The sequence below is a fragment of the Penicillium antarcticum genome (genome assembly GCF_028974205.1).
Source record: "Penicillium antarcticum strain IBT 31339 chromosome Unknown utg000009l_segment0_segment0, whole genome shotgun sequence".
Classification (NCBI taxonomy): Eukaryota; Fungi; Ascomycota; class Eurotiomycetes; order Eurotiales; family Aspergillaceae; genus Penicillium; species Penicillium antarcticum.
Genome location: NW_026695307.1, coordinates 6,588,870 through 6,603,911, shown reverse-complemented (window position 1 = coordinate 6,603,911; position 15,042 = coordinate 6,588,870). Strand labels below are relative to the sequence as shown.

At 47.5% G+C, this 15,042-nt stretch overlaps 7 protein-coding genes across 7 annotated transcripts; 3 read left to right on the top strand and 4 right to left on the bottom strand.

The window, feature by feature from the left end:
* Window positions 1–1,079: 1,079 nt before the first annotated feature.
* N7508_010839 (CCR4-Not complex 3'-5'-exoribonuclease subunit Ccr4) lies at window positions 1,080–3,388 on the bottom strand (the record flags this gene model as incomplete). Its single annotated transcript, XM_058468899.1, has 2 exons — window positions 1,080–2,269; window positions 2,332–3,388. The coding sequence occupies 2 exons, from the start codon at window positions 3,386–3,388 to the stop codon at window positions 1,080–1,082; spliced, it is 2,247 nt and encodes a 748-aa protein (XP_058316745.1).
* A 2,352-nt stretch (window positions 3,389–5,740) lies between these two features.
* On the top strand, window positions 5,741–6,910 carry N7508_010838 (class I SAM-dependent methyltransferase; the record flags this gene model as incomplete). The annotated part of the gene is made up of 1 exon (XM_058468898.1): window positions 5,741–6,910. The coding sequence occupies one exon, from the start codon at window positions 5,741–5,743 to the stop codon at window positions 6,908–6,910; it is 1,170 nt and encodes a 389-aa protein (XP_058316744.1).
* Window positions 6,911–7,382: 472 nt separating this feature from the next.
* N7508_010837 (electron transfer flavoprotein regulatory factor 1) lies at window positions 7,383–7,725 on the bottom strand (the record flags this gene model as incomplete). Its single annotated transcript, XM_058468897.1, has 3 exons — window positions 7,383–7,399; window positions 7,482–7,625; window positions 7,680–7,725. 3 exons carry the CDS (start codon window positions 7,723–7,725, stop codon window positions 7,383–7,385), a joined length of 207 nt encoding a protein of 68 aa, XP_058316743.1.
* Window positions 7,726–8,077: 352 nt separating this feature from the next.
* On the top strand, window positions 8,078–9,226 carry N7508_010836 (thioesterase family protein; the record flags this gene model as incomplete). Its single annotated transcript, XM_058468896.1, has 4 exons — window positions 8,078–8,428; window positions 8,492–8,501; window positions 8,641–8,810; window positions 8,873–9,226. 4 exons carry the CDS (start codon window positions 8,078–8,080, stop codon window positions 9,224–9,226), a joined length of 885 nt encoding a protein of 294 aa, XP_058316742.1.
* A 382-nt stretch (window positions 9,227–9,608) lies between these two features.
* Window positions 9,609–10,402, bottom strand: N7508_010835 (uncharacterized protein; the record flags this gene model as incomplete). The annotated part of the gene is made up of 4 exons (XM_058468895.1): window positions 9,609–9,847; window positions 9,921–10,161; window positions 10,213–10,305; window positions 10,361–10,402. The coding sequence occupies 4 exons, from the start codon at window positions 10,400–10,402 to the stop codon at window positions 9,609–9,611; spliced, it is 615 nt and encodes a 204-aa protein (XP_058316741.1).
* Window positions 10,403–10,801: 399 nt separating this feature from the next.
* N7508_010834 (uncharacterized protein) lies at window positions 10,802–11,248 on the top strand (the record flags this gene model as incomplete). The annotated part of the gene is made up of 1 exon (XM_058468894.1): window positions 10,802–11,248. The coding sequence occupies one exon, from the start codon at window positions 10,802–10,804 to the stop codon at window positions 11,246–11,248; it is 447 nt and encodes a 148-aa protein (XP_058316740.1).
* Window positions 11,249–13,967: 2,719 nt separating this feature from the next.
* N7508_010833 (uncharacterized protein) lies at window positions 13,968–14,297 on the bottom strand (the record flags this gene model as incomplete). Its single annotated transcript, XM_058468893.1, has 1 exon — window positions 13,968–14,297. One exon carries the CDS (start codon window positions 14,295–14,297, stop codon window positions 13,968–13,970), a length of 330 nt encoding a protein of 109 aa, XP_058316739.1.
* Between the last annotated feature and the right edge of the window lie 745 nt (window positions 14,298–15,042).

Sequence of the window (15,042 nt, the reverse complement as noted above, 5' to 3'; positions counted from 1 at the left end):
GTGGGAATGTGTAAGATAGATGTTTATTATGGGAACACTCTACTCTTTTGGGCTCTGTATTGTACTGTCGTGCTAGTGATGGATTTGATAGGCATATGGCATTTCAAGGTCACTTTGGTCGTGATGTTTAATCTTGCAAGGTACACCAAGTACGCGGTGCAAGTGGGATCTATGCATATCAAGGAAACGAGTTTCTAACTGTTACACCATGAGGTTCATTTCGATGCACGACACGGCTTCCACGCTTGTTTGGACTTTGTGGTTGTACATGTAAAGCAAGTAATGCAAGGAGCCAGGTGGCAGTCATACATGTATCCTGTGCCACGGTGAACAAGGAACCGCGGGACCCAGCCCTGCGCCAGCGAGGCCCCTTGTCTATACATTCTACATCATAAGTGGACAAGTACCAAAAGTTGAAAGGAGAATGGAACAAAGCCACGCTCTATTCTCGACTGTACCTCGCGTAGGACAGATGACAAAATAAAACAAACGTACATGGAACAGAAAACTCCCTTCGCCCAAACAGAAGACAAAAAAGCAACCTCGTCACAGGGCAAAAAAACCATACCCTTCAGCCCACCTGTTCCACCCGAACACCAACCAACCTCCCATCCTAAGCGTCGTGAAGCCGTCTCAGATGACGTTAGAAATAAGGTGAGATGAAACCGAAATAATTCAGGAAACACAAAGACACAGGAGAAGAGAGACAAAGAGGGAGAGGCAGGAGGGAAGAGGGAACGCGGAAGATACAGGAGAGTTGAGGGTGATATGCAATATTGCCGTGCCAAAGGCTACACCCAAGGGACACGAGACACAAGGCCAGGGACATTGTTCGTGGTGAACGAATGCTCCGCTTGCAAATCAAGAGAGCGGGAGTAAAGAGAGAGAGAGAGAACACGAGAGAGGATCAAGGACGTTCATAAACAGGAGAGAAGACAGCGAACGGTAGAAAAGAGATACGTAAAAACACCATAAGACGGCTAGCTGCAAGGCCACCACCCAAAAAAAGATTCCGAGATAACAAACAGTAAGAAAGGAAACCGATTGCACAAACACCCATCTTCAAATGCTCCAATTCGTTAGTGCCGTTGCGGTCCGAAGTCTGCCTCCACCACCTTGCCCTTCTTTCCCTTCACCGTAAACTCCGCGAGCAATGCTACGTGGTCACTGGGGAAGTGGAAGTTGGGGAATCCGGGGACACGGCGTAGGTATTCCTTGTCAACTTCGCCGAGCAATGCCGACACATGGAGTGTGTTGGAAGAGTACCAGACGTAATCCAGGATGGCCGTGAAATCGGAGGTGTAGTTGGTGAAGCTGAGCTCACCCATAGAGCCGTAGGCTGACTTCAGCTTGAAGGGGTGGGTCATTCCCACCTTACTGAGGTTTCCGTACAGTCGCTTCTCGAGATCAGGGTGTTCTTCGGGCAGTCGGCCAGTAGAAATCAGGTTGTAAGCCGCGGATCCCGGGGAAGAGTTGAAATCACCGCACATGAGAACGGGGATTTGATCACCACTAGAGTACTCCATTGACGGAGCCGGTTCCACTACGGGGGCGTTCTCTGGGCCACTTTCGGCCTCCGAGAAGCGGAATGCGGTCTTATCAGTACAAGCGGGCCATTTCGCGTACTTGTCTGAGAGCTTGGTGATTTCCTCCATGAGAATGGCGGTCTGGATCAGCTTGACATCCTTAAAGGCGGGATCCCAGTACAGATGGGCGTTGACACTGATGAAACGGGCACCGGTCTGGCGGTTCTCCAGGAAGATCACAACGGCAATGTGGTCCTTCTGCCACAGTCGGTTGTAGATATCATCTTGACCCTTGGCATCAGGACGTCGGACAGCTGTCTGACCAAAGTTGATCAATTGCTTGTCCAGCAGGATGTACTTGCTTCCCTTGAAGAAAGTAGCACAGCCATCGACCGACCGTGCATCTTCCTCCTGCATTCCCATTGCACGTCCTCTTGGCCAATAGACACCCTTGTAATCATTGTAGGCAAGCTGTTCTCGGAAGTAATTGTTGTAGCTTCCCTGGTCAACCTCTTGAAGGCAGATGATGTCGGAGCTGTGGGATCGTAATTCGTTGATGATGAGCTCGCGGCGGTACTCCCAGGCCAGCACGCGGGAGGGGACGTAGCCGTAGTGCGATTGAGTAGCAGAGGAGTCGCACAGGGTGTTGTATGACAGAACGGTGATCTTTTCCGTGGGACTGTTGCTCGAGCTAGAGGTTTCGTCAAGAATGACCCAATCACGGTCGGGGGGAGGGAGGTGAACTAGAATGATAAGGTTAGCGGGCATGATTTCACAAATCATGTTGAAGGCATCGTTAACACACCTGGCATCTCTTCCTTTAGGTACTTGATGAGCGCCTTTGTACCATCTTTCATGATCTGGGACTTGAGAACATCGTTGAGGGGGTTGCCCTCAACACCCAGAGTATCTAGTCTGTATAAATAGCCCATCTCGTAGGGAAGGTTGCGAATGTTGTTGTCAAAGAGATATAGCTTCTTCAGATTTGAAAGCATACCAATCTCTTCTGGCAGTTCTGTCAAGTCATTGCCCGAGAGGTCCAGGTGGCTCAGCTTCCGAAGTTGTCCTATCGCCGAAGGCAGCGTCTTAAGCTTGTTGGAGTTGAGATATAGCTTCTCAATGAAGTCATAGCTGAACAGAGATGTAGTCAAAGCGCGCAGTCCTTGGCCACCGAAATCAAGCGCATTCCAGCCTTGTCGACTGGATGGCTTGGACCCAGATGCACCATTACGCCCTTCTGCTCCATTCTCCTCATTCTGACTCATGATCTGGATCCCTTTCGACTGTTGCGCAATGACGCGGGCGTAGTAATGCGGGGAAGTGGCCTGTCTCGACTCAGCTGCCAGCTGGAGTTGTTGTTGCCAGTGCTCGTTCATCGATTCGTCCATGTCATCGTCAACGGCGGTCGGTACACCATTCTGCAAATGAGTAGAAGTGAAGTGGGAGGTCGTAGTAGATGCCAGCGCGCCGCCGGCAAAATTGTGTTGGTGGGTGAGGTTGTGAGTGGCTTGTGTGTGGTGGGCATGGTGGTGCGGCTGCTGTGCGTGATGGGAGTGGTGGGTTTGCGATTGGAACTTTGGGATCTGCATGCCAAACCGCTGGTGGGCTTGACCGCCATTCATCATGACATGCTGACCCTGGTGAGTTTGGCCATACATGTTGAAAGAACCGAGAGCAGCAGCTGGGTTCAGGGCAGGGGAACGGGAGGGGGAGGGGGTGTCGGGGTTGAATTTCAGTCTCCCCGTCGGAGAATTGGTCCCGTTTCGAACGATGTGTCGCTGGTGAGGGTTCTGTTGCGCTTGAGTTTGGAAGTAGAACTGCCCGGCCCCAGGCTGCTGGAACCTGTAGGTACCATCTGCCATTTAACGTGGCAGACGAGACCGTGTGTTGTTTCCCTGGTGGAAAACCGGTTGGTTGGCGAGCGGCGCTAGATGGAGGTCGACCGAGGACGCGAGGAGAGGAGTAGAGGATCGGAGACGGTCTCTTCTCTTCTTCCACATAGAGACCTTTCGTGAAAGCTCTTGGATTAGAGCAGAATTGGGGGGTCGCTACAGCCTTGGCAGCAGTCGATGAACGGAATACCTAAGGGCGGAGAGTTGGTCGGAAACGTCAAAAGGAGGTGAGATCGAAGAATTCCAAGTGATCGGGGGTTCAAAAGTCGAGGTGAGCCCGAGGGCAAAGCTTGAGGTCGCAAAGATGGGTAAAATCACACGATTGTCTCCAGGTCGATGAGGACGGGTTCTGAGATGACACTGGTGGTCTGCATCGAAGGCGGTAGTCACGTGCATACGACACATCACGTGATGCCAAGTCTTTAGCTTGCAGCTGGGGGTGCCAAGAGATGCAGTCTTATATTCTACTCAAAACGGAGTATATGAATCGTCTCTGGAGGATTCGTAGGGGATTGATGAGTTAGGTCTATGGCAATATACTCTGGGAGATATTCTACCTTAGCGTAGGATCACTTGGCTGTCTGGAAAGTATGGGAACTCCTAAACCACCCTTGTATAAAGCATTTGACCCTAGTCAAGAATGATAGCCAGGCTTATCTATGTCTCAAAGCTTAAACGAATGAAAGCTGAAACATAGGAAGAAGACAGGGAGAGGGAGAAATTAAGAGAGAAAGAAAAGGGCTCAGGTTAAAGCGAGATCGACGAACCTCTGTCTAGGTAGCCTCCCCGGCTATCTGGTCTTTGTATTCTCACTCCAAGTTGTCAGTAGGGGTAGCAGAGTGAGATGAGACTAACCCTGACCGGAACCTTTCATCCGAGCTACATGCAAGCTTGGAGAGCCACATATACTTCTTACCCCTGGTTCTTGGGCCTATAGTTTGCGTCTCTACCCCAGCCTACTGGTATACACCCCAGTGTATCATATTCACCTGACACTTGGCAGCGGACATGTACATGTATATCCGGTAGGACAGGCCCACCGTACATGCATAATCACATAGAGACCGTTAAGGCGACTTTGCAACACATGGCAACACTTATCCGCCTCCCCCCTTGCCACATTCCCACATTCCCATCGCCAGCAATTGCCCCCCCCCTCACCAAATGTCTCAAAATCACACAATCCGACACCTCCAAGACCAAAGTACGTGGCAGAGACTATATGTTGTCGACCCACTACACGTATCCTGCAGGGGGGGGGCAGTCGGTTGGTCCCATATTTATCTACCGAACGACTGGAAATATAAGGGGCACAGATCACGACCAGGTCCTAGAAGAAGTACGGAATTTCTCGTATCCCAAGCCGCTGTACCAGGTGTCTGGGACTCGGATTAGGGCACGGAGCAAGTATCAGATAGAGAGACCAACTAAGGTCTCAGGTTTTATTTTTTTTTTTTTCCGTGGCCAGACCCGGTACCTGGCGGGTGGACTATGGACGCTATGGACATGGCGGGCAAGGATCTCCGGCGTTTCTGTATTCAGTTTTACGGCCGTTGGAGTAGCCCTGAATAGTCCTATCAGATACTATTGGGTCAATAAACGAAAGGCACATTGTACTTTTGTGTGAGATGTATCTCAGAAAAGTAGGGTCTGGTTTATAGATCAGTTCGCCCCGGTTTCATGCTGCATACGCACGCACCGGGCAGAGAACCCTGCTAAGGGAACGAAAAGAACTGAAAAATATGTATAAGCATCTAAGGAGTGTAAATAGTTAGGGAATAAAGTTTATAGTTCGCAGTCTATTGAATCTATTGGGTTGCCATATTTTCAGCATTTCCCTTTCCGGTCATTGCAGCCATGGCTCTGGATTGACTCATGATGTCAACTATATGTCTGCAGTACTCCGAACCTGTCTATCATATTGGAGTAACCCGTTGTACTCGGAGTACCGTAAGCCAAGGATTAGTATTGTTACCCCATAGGACTATACTTACGTGAAGAGAAACTAGACTCGAGTGGATACAATATGCCACTTTGATCCAGGGGTCGAACTGGTTTCTCCCCCCAATTCTCTTTCTCTTCTCTACTCTGTACTCTTTATACTTATAGAGTACATTGACGTTGGACGAAATTTCTTCACGTCTGACACCAAGGATATTTTCCGAGCCCGCTTTGATCCGTCATCGTGCCGACCTTAATTTTAATTCCTTGAATTTCACCCGGACTTCCCTTCCTGCCATGTCTCGCTGCTCATGAAGCTCCTACCTCGCGCCGAGAATGCGACCGATCCAGTATAAGGCGACAACTTGAGTGACGGACACAATGGCACTTGGTTTAACCACACTAACGGCCTCCGGGACCGACCTGCACTCCAACCTGAGTTCGACATTGGCAGCTTCCTCCTCCTCCCTGAACTCCCTCACGGACTACTCAACATACCCTCTGATCAAACAAGGCGACCGCACCTACTTCCGCGACCCGGAGAATATATACCCTCTGCCCTGCGACCTGCCCGAGATCCACCGCCAGAGCCTGCGCACGTTGATGCTACTGCGCGTCTTAGGCGGCCCGTTTTGCAATCCCCACTTGGCCAATCGCCCGCCCAAACGCATCCTAGAGATCGCATGCGGGTCCGGCTTATGGTCCGGTCTGTGCCACGAATACTTCTCTCGTCGGGGTCATCCCAACATCGCTTTTGCGGGAATTGATGTCGTCTCCATTGCGCCTGATTTGCGCAAACAAGGCATGAACTGGCAGTTCAAACGTCATGACCTACGCCGACCCCGCTTGCCTTTCCCGGACGATTATTTCGATTTCGTATTTATCAAAGATGCCGGCATGTGTCCCGCCAGTCCTGCGCAATCGGCGTCCGGGTTGAGCGAACCTCTGCGGGTGTTGAAATCCGGGGGAATATTGGAAGTATGGGATTCAGACTGGAGTTTCCGCTCGCTGCTCCCTAATCCAGCCCCGGCCCGCAAAACCTCCTCGAAGGAACAAGAGAATGCCGACACGACGGCTACATATACATTTTCCTCTGCGACGCCATTCACACGAGCGCAGAACAAATATCTGGTGGATTATAATTCGTGGGTAGAGAAGTCGTTCGACCAACGCAAGTTGACAGCGCTACCGTGCGCCACAATCGGCTTATCGTTTAACTCCGAGGTAGACTTGTTGGAAAATGTCGACAGTCGCCGCGTCGCAATCCCACTGGGTGAATTGCGATGGGAGCGCGAGGGCCAAGGCAAGGACTCCAAGGGCCGTCCACGAAAAGCCTTGACCCCGGAACAGATATCCATCCGGCGAACGGCACTTCTCACAACGATCCAGATGATCGAAGGTCTCGAGCCCATGCTCATGGAGTCAAGCGGAAAGGGCCGCGATGAATGGGATCGATGGTGGGCCGCAATGACAGCCGACCTCCTGCAAAAAGGCGGACTTGCCAGCGGCGAGTGTCTGGAAGTGAGTGCCTGGTGGGGACGCAAAAAATGAAGCCCTCTCGAGTCAATTTGGAGTTCTGGCGAACGAAAGTCAAACAGTGACAATTCTGCACTTCGTATTGGTTATACCCCGGTTTTATTTCTTGTCTTTCTGGGTTTCTATATCTGAACATTCTGGAGTTGAGAGCCACAAAAGGCCTCAGCTACTTTCATACCGCTTTTTCAGCGTCCGGTACCGCTTCAAATAGTATCTGGTTTTTTTATCGTGTCAGTTGGTCATCGTTGCAAAGGGTCTGTCGGGTTCGAAATTGTGCTTGTATGATGGTATGACGTATAATGAGGAGTGGATGCACGGTGTATCTAGCCAGACACTGCCGCAATATGCGCAAAATCTATAGAAGAATGACTTGTACGAATATATCGCATCCGTTGTGTAGTCACCGAAGCGCATGTTGGGAACATGGAGAAAGATGGTCGATGCAACACGCGGGAGACGGGAGATGGAGTGGGTGTGGGGGTTGATCTTACAGTGCTTCCACTTCTGTAAAATGCAGTTAGCAAGATGCCATAACCATTGAAATAAGTGTTATCTCGACAGATGGCAAAACAAGACCAAAACTCGCCTTTCTTCACGAACTCAGCTCTCGCGATGCCCTTGCGGATTTGCTCATCGTCTGTAATTTGAGCCTGACTCGCAAATGCCCGATGTAGTCGATCTCTGAAATACTGATAACCTAGGGGATATTCACGCCCCAGGAACAAGAGCTCTTGCTGGTGTTAGTCCGAGACCAACGAGACCACTCCTGATTGTATTGACATACCCTTGTAGACAGTGATGACCTGCCGACGCAGCTCGTAGTTCACCATGGCTGCTCCATTCACATGAACTTGGGAGGGAGTTGATGTTGGGAGTTGAGGAAGTGAGGAGGCGCAGCTGAAAGCTGAAAAGCTTCGGGTGTTATCGGTGACGTCGCCCGGAAATACTGCAAGTATGAGATCTAGGGCCCGATCTCAACTTTTAGCAGCACAATCTATTTTCTTTTTCCTTTCTAGGAGTATATCAATGAAGACTAGTTCTTTTTTAATTATCATATCCCCATACTTCCACAGCCGACACCGAATATAACCGCGCGGGGTTCAGTCCGAACTGGCCCAAGCTCCGGGGATAAGTTGAACGATGTCCCGCCTAAGAGTACGGAGCTTCCTCTCCACACACACCATGCTACGACCAGTCCTTCGAACGCAGCTCGCAGCGCCGATTTTGTCATACCAGATCCCTGCGTGCCGCCTGTCATCGACTACCTCCTCTGCACAACATGCCCGAGGCACCACCTCGGACCACGCGCTGGCAAAGCCGCATACCATCGACCCGCGATGGCTTACAATGATCAAGCGACGGATTGGGAAATGCATGATGTTTGGACTGAAACCAGATCAGGTTGATGAAGGAGGGAAGATACTGCAGCAATTGGCCAATGACTGGCGTGAATTGATTGCTGGAAGTGAGGGCTTCTTGACCGATAAGAAGCGGCGTAGTTTGTTTCGGCATAATGTTGTCTGGGGTGAACAGGTATGAATCTGGACCCTATATATGATATCTCAAGGGTATAGATGAATTGCTGCTAACTTGTAGCTGCTTGGTGGTTGAACAGGATATTATGGTAAGGGACTCTCCCCTCTTGAACATGAAATAACGCTAACATTGAAACCAGGGTATGCTTCAAATCAACACTCAGCATTCTTTAGCTCTGAGCGAGCCTTCCTAAAGTAACCGATTTATAGGCCATGTCAACAACGTCACCTACGTTCGATATGCCGAGACAGCCCGAGTAAACTGGACACGAAATATCGGAACTCACATCGATCCCGCAAATAAGAAAGAATGGAACAATCTTGTTGGCTCGACGGGAATTGGACTCATCTTGCGAAGCATCAAGGTGGACTATAAATTTGTACAGCATCCCCGAAATGAAGCTCACGTGCTTCAATACGACAATAACTAACCATCAAGCAGCCCATGACATCGCCCGATAAGATAACTGTCTACCAAAGGCTGGTGCCCGACCCAAATTCATTTCTCGCGAGACAATCTGCATTCCAGCTGCAGGTCTTGATCCTTTCAGAAGCAAAGCAACGTCCTGCTGCCCGTTGCCACGAGGATATTGTGACATATGACTACAAGAAGAACCAGAAGACACACAATCTTCCTCCTTTTGTCAAGGACCAGTTCAAGGTTATCTATGAATTACAGGAACAGGCTCAGAAGGAATGGCAGCAGCAGGTTGCCGAGATTGAGAATCGGGTACGGACTCTTGAGCTTGAAAGCTGGGATCGTGTGGATGCCATTGAGGATAAAGGGTCTTCTTAACAGAGAATCCAGTGTCCCATGGCAGGGCCAGAGACGGAGGTTATAAGTTCTGTACTCCCCTGTCATTGAGTCGCTTTTGTACATATTGTCTCGATGATTGATCCAGTGAGCCACGGGAATATTGTGGCTATGTCTTAGAGAGGAGGATCCTAGAATAAGAACGGTCCCTTACAGAGATTTTACTGAACCCCGACTTGAGCCTAACTTAGAATGAAACTATTAGTAGATCATAGACGGAATATCAAAATCGCGTATATTGCAGTTTTTGGAGAGCAAGATTATCATGAGACGTCACTCTATAGTCTACAGACCATGTACTTCATGAAAGCCATCACGAAAAATAATGCTAGAATAAGAATCGCCATTCCCTCCTAGCAAGAAATCAAAATTTCAAACTCTTCGCAATCTCGATCCCTTCAGCTATAGACCCCACGCGAGCATCAATAGCATAACCCTTCTTCTCTAGTTTCTCAAGCTCAACACCAAGCCTCGAAACCGGAACCGTGAAACACTCAATGAACTCATTTTCCTCAAGATTAGGCTTGGGGTTCTGGTTCTCCGGCAGAGACATGTCAACCTGAACGTACACCATGTTGAAATTAGCATTGCAGAACCCAGGATCTAGATATCAATGTCAGAAACGGTTCAACATCAAGCGATAGGCCAGTTATATATGCATGTACTCCGTACTCACCATTGTACATAATCCCAGTGCTCTTAGTAGCAACACCAATAAACCCAGTCTCCTCTTTGAGCTCCCGAACGGCAGCCTGTTCAGCTGTTTCGCCGGCATCGATGAGGCCGGCCGGAAGCTCAATGACAACTTGGTCAATTGGTGGCCGGTATTGCTTCTCAAGGAGGAGTTCCGAGCCCGTTGATTTGTTCAAGAATGCTACAATGTTGACTCCATCCACGAGGGAATCTTTAGGTCTTGTCTATGCAAATGATCAGAAAATGATTTATTTGCGCGTCAACGATATACATACCTGTCGCTCAGCTGACTCCCAGTCTCGCTGTACTCCATTGGGGTCAATGTAATGTGTTTTGACTAAGCGTTTCCAGCGCGCGTCTTTGGAATCCTGGAGTACGGAGAGATAAGCACGGTGAATCTGATGTTGATTAAGCTTTGCTTACCAAGGGCTCTCGTAAGAGAAATTTGGACTCGAGCTGTGTCATCTTTGTAATTATCTGTTGATGTCTTTCCAGACTTGAGTAGTTTTTGTTTGAGGATTTCCGAGTTGATATCAGATCTAGGTTGTCAGAATGTCCAAAACTTAGAAATACGTGACCTTGGCTGACTAATTCATCACGGAAATATCCAGAGTTTATACAGCTCAGGGCTTGCAACTCTTGGTGGTATTTCAATTATTCAAACTTACTGCTACCATCTATTCGATCTAATCGGCGCGCTCAGTTGCAGTTGGAACCAGCCGATCTTGAGGATAGGTGGGGAAATCACCCTCAGCCTCAATCATTGTTTTCACCGCTCATCCATCAGTCTTTCAACATTGACGGTCCCAGCATCGATATTTGTCTTTCTTTATTGAATGTCATATCAGATATCCTTCGCAAGTTATGGCAACGGAGAAATCAAGTATCGACATCTTCATGAGCATCAAGCCCGAGCACATGAGCAACATCGCATCCGGTACAAAGAACCATGAATATCGCAGTTATCTCCTACCATCAGATGTGCGACGAATCTGGTTCTACACCACAAAACCAATCCAGCGAGTTGAACATGTCGCCTACATTTCCCAGGGTAAAGTACCCGGGCAAGTTCCAGAGGATGGTGGTATCGGAAATGCGGAGTTCAACGCGGGCATGAAGAAATCCAACTACGCATATGAAATTCTCAAGTTATGGAAGCTGGAGCAGTCTGTAAGCTTGGAGCACGGTATTAAGCTTGGCTTCTTTAAGGGTGCACCGCAAAAGTACTGCTGGGTGCCATTGAGTGTTTTGGAGGCTTATCCGTTGCTTCAGCAGCCTGTACTGTTTGATAGACCGAGAGAAAGGGAATGAGGAAGGACATCATTAAACCAACCTTCATCTTTAGCATCTGGATCCTTCCTTCACTCTATTGATTTGATTAGGTCTCGTATCGTAATTGTATTACACAAGCTTTATTTAGCCATAATGCAAGGCCAATCCTAGATACTTAGATCTATACTGTAGCCCCCTAATTAAATTAAATGCGAGTAGCCGAGTTGACCGAATCTATCTTTCTATACGAGCACACCACCAGCACAAGATGTCACGAGGGTACTAGCTCCTGCTTCTTGATGATTGATCAGCCATCTCAACATCGCAAGATCACAACTGCGTTGATAAGAACACAACTGAGTTTGAACCATTTTTAAACCCAATTCAAATCGAAAGTATTTTGGCCTAGATGCGGCTGCATTATAGCCTCATAACTCAGGGTATCGGTGCCAATACAACAACTGCACGGGCTACTTCACACGCCCCGTACGCAGCATGCAAATAATAATGGAAGCAGGTGCTGTCGCACCCGCAGTCGCTCCCCAGGTGAAGCCTGCTGCCGCGTAAGAAGCCATGACGACTGCAGAACTTCATGCTTGATAAACGCCATGTGCGGCTAGATGGGCAGATACAGGAGACGTTGAATAAGAGTCCCCGTGGTTTTCATGTATTAACGGCTTCCAAAGATCTGCAAAGTCGAGTATGAAAGCTGGACCTAGAAAGAGGAAGGGAAAAGTTGCGACTAACAACTTGAGCGTATGGATGCGCTTTTGATTCGAGAGATGATTAAGAAAGAAAATGAACCATGAGAGACAGGAGCTTTACAGCTGATAGACCTAGTGCCTCTAAACAACAAAAACCAAACTACACAATATCTTCCATTTTTAAAATAACATGGGTCATGGCACACACTGTGAAAGAATCTACTGACAATGAAATTCAAATCGAAGGGATCCTACAAGGCAATCCTGTCGAAATTTTCCACTTGTAGTCCGAAATTTGCTCCTAAGATCAGTCGTATGCTCATTGAATCGCTACTAGCACATGCAACTAGGGACCAGAAACCATGGCAAACTAAAGGGAAACTGGAATCTTGCAAACTCGCGTCATCGTTTTGCATAAACCAACGCAATACCCCTTGTATCCGTGGACATTTTCTTCAACCAGCAATTAGTTAGCTGGACATTACCCTACTGACATTGTAACTCTATTGGTCTCGTATAATGAATACCTTATTTGATTTCCTAAATATATCAAAATTGGAACCTTGGATAAAATCCCATGGCTTTATCTAATCCGTCATCCCATGGATCGCTCGTGCGGGGGCTGCTCGAAAGGGAAACGCGGCCAAGTTCGTATAGATTTGTTCAATGATGATTCATCTTCTGATCGCCTGACTTTCTAGTTCCAATCAATGGCTCTAACCAGCCACCTATAAAGACTTGCCTGTGTCATTGTCTGACCAAATCTTTAGGAAATAAGTAATTTTCTTTTCCTCTTCAACTATCACATTAACCCTGAAAGAAATTCCTGCGAACACTTTCAAAACTGTTTATCATGTCTCATGAAGAAATCACGGCAGTTGAATTCTTAACGGACATAGGAGTTACTATACAAACCATCGCAACCAATCTACGAGCTAATCGACTTGATCGAACTAAGTTCCAAAAGCTTCTTCTCGATTACTCCCATAGAGCAGCTTCGGATGGCAAACTAATATACGCGTCGAAACAAAATCCTCATTGTGTCAACCGGGGCTTATTTCTAGCCTACACCCATATGGAGTTTATATCGTGGTTGTCCAAGAAAAACTACACGATTCCAGCAACGTCGGTCAAGTGGTACAGCTTGAAGCAATTTCTGTCCAAATATCGTCTACCACTTTTATCAATTTCATCACATACCGCGGACTTGCAAAGCCAGCTGCGGCATATCGAAAAAACTGCAGAACTGGTTGTTGCGGAACTTGAGGCTAATAATGTAAAGCGCTCTCCATAATAGTATCATTTTAAGTTTTACTCACTCTCGAGAAAGATATCCATTCCGTCCGACTCTATCAAGTACGCCAAGGTCCCCGTGGGTGAGCCCATTGAGCCTCCAGAAGGTACGTCTTACTCTTTCGATAATCTGATCTTCTCTAATTTCGCTGTGATTATAGCAGCTCATGATCTTCTTCGACGTGGCACTATTGTTAAACAGCATCTCACTGGCCAAAGCGAGATATAACCGAGTTTTTTTTGGTTGTTCTACAATTCAGAGCTCTTTTGCAAGTTTCTCAAGGCTAGCTTCAACCCGAGGAGAAAGGCCCAGTCGTTGTCTATGAAGGTTTCTACGAGGAATTGTTAACAACTTACTATTGGTGTGGTGGCAGGTGAACTAATCAGACTCAAATGATGAATCCTGGTGCTCTTTCATCAGTAACATGTAAGCTAGTTGGTGATCTGTTAATGGAGTTGGAGGTGTGTTTCTAAGCCCTGTCACAAGTTCATCTCTATCGCTTATTTAACTCTTATCTACTGTATAACTACGACGACGCTTCTTGCGAAGATAATCGAATTTTCAAAAATAAACAAGTCACACCAGACGCCTTCTTTTCAAATTTCTTTTATTTCCTCCACAGACTATCGATATGTCAAATTAGAACGAGCTCTCAAAGATAGAATCGAAACCCCAAGTAAAGGATTCCTTCCATTTATCTTCCACCTCAAATCGAATGTACAATTTATGGATATCAGAATCCACAAAGAAAGTAACAATGTTAACGATCTTCTTGGCACGTTGGCCCCATGCACCACAAAACAAAAGCAGCAATGACTCTACCAATACCAGTTTCTAGAATGATCTGATGTTCGGGTGGAGATGGGTACCAAGTATGTTGTACGCCAGATGGAAACCAAGACTTCTTTGTGCTGGATGGATGGGAAAGCCTCTGGGGCTTGTAAATACGTTTGACAGCCCCAAGTGTACCCTTTTTGTTGAATTCAGCGGTGACAACCAACTTGAGCTTGTCTAGCGAGAAAGCCCGCTGATAGGCAGCCTTGGTGAATTCCGACATGAACAGATCCTCGGACGTGGTAGAGCGGAACATTTCGTCAATAATAACTTATCCTTGTCCAATTCGCCCTACCCACCAAATCGGTGGTCCTTTGTCACGCTGGTTAATCTCGATCGAATGAAATCATGGAATGGCTCCGCGAATCTGAAGAGCATTACGCAATGCCAGCTTAGGAGATGCAAGCTTTTGCTTAACAAGTCAGTCCTGCTAGAGACTACGCCATATCAAATCGAGAGTGGACTTAGGGTAGTGGCATTTTGTTTCACCTGAACCTTTATTTCAGTTCTGGAGTGCCTTTCCCTTCTCCTCCTACGGAGAGCAGATCTTGCGCCATTGTGCTAGGTCAAACGTGGCGGTTAATTTGTGTGTAATTGTAGATGATTCTGTGTGAGTGTGAGTGTGAGTGTGTTGAAGACTTGACTCGAGAACGCGTCCACATTATATACTAGAGGCCCTCGAGAGAACAAGGACATGTAGTATAAAGACAATAAGTCAACAGTCGAAGACAATGAGGAGTCAAAGAACAATAATGAAAGCCTAAGAAATATCCTCGTTAGATGCTTTATCGTTTTGTCAGAGACAATGGGTTCTAAATCGAACGGAAATAGAATCGTTTATTTGCACAAACGGGGGAATGTAAGTCTGTGGAGTTGTGAGAGGTCGCACATGAATTGAGGTGGTCTACATATCAGATCTTGACTTAGAATCCATGAGTGAATATTTCGCAGATGTCAAGAATAAACTTAAGAAGCCAATCATGATATTTCTTGCTTTTGAT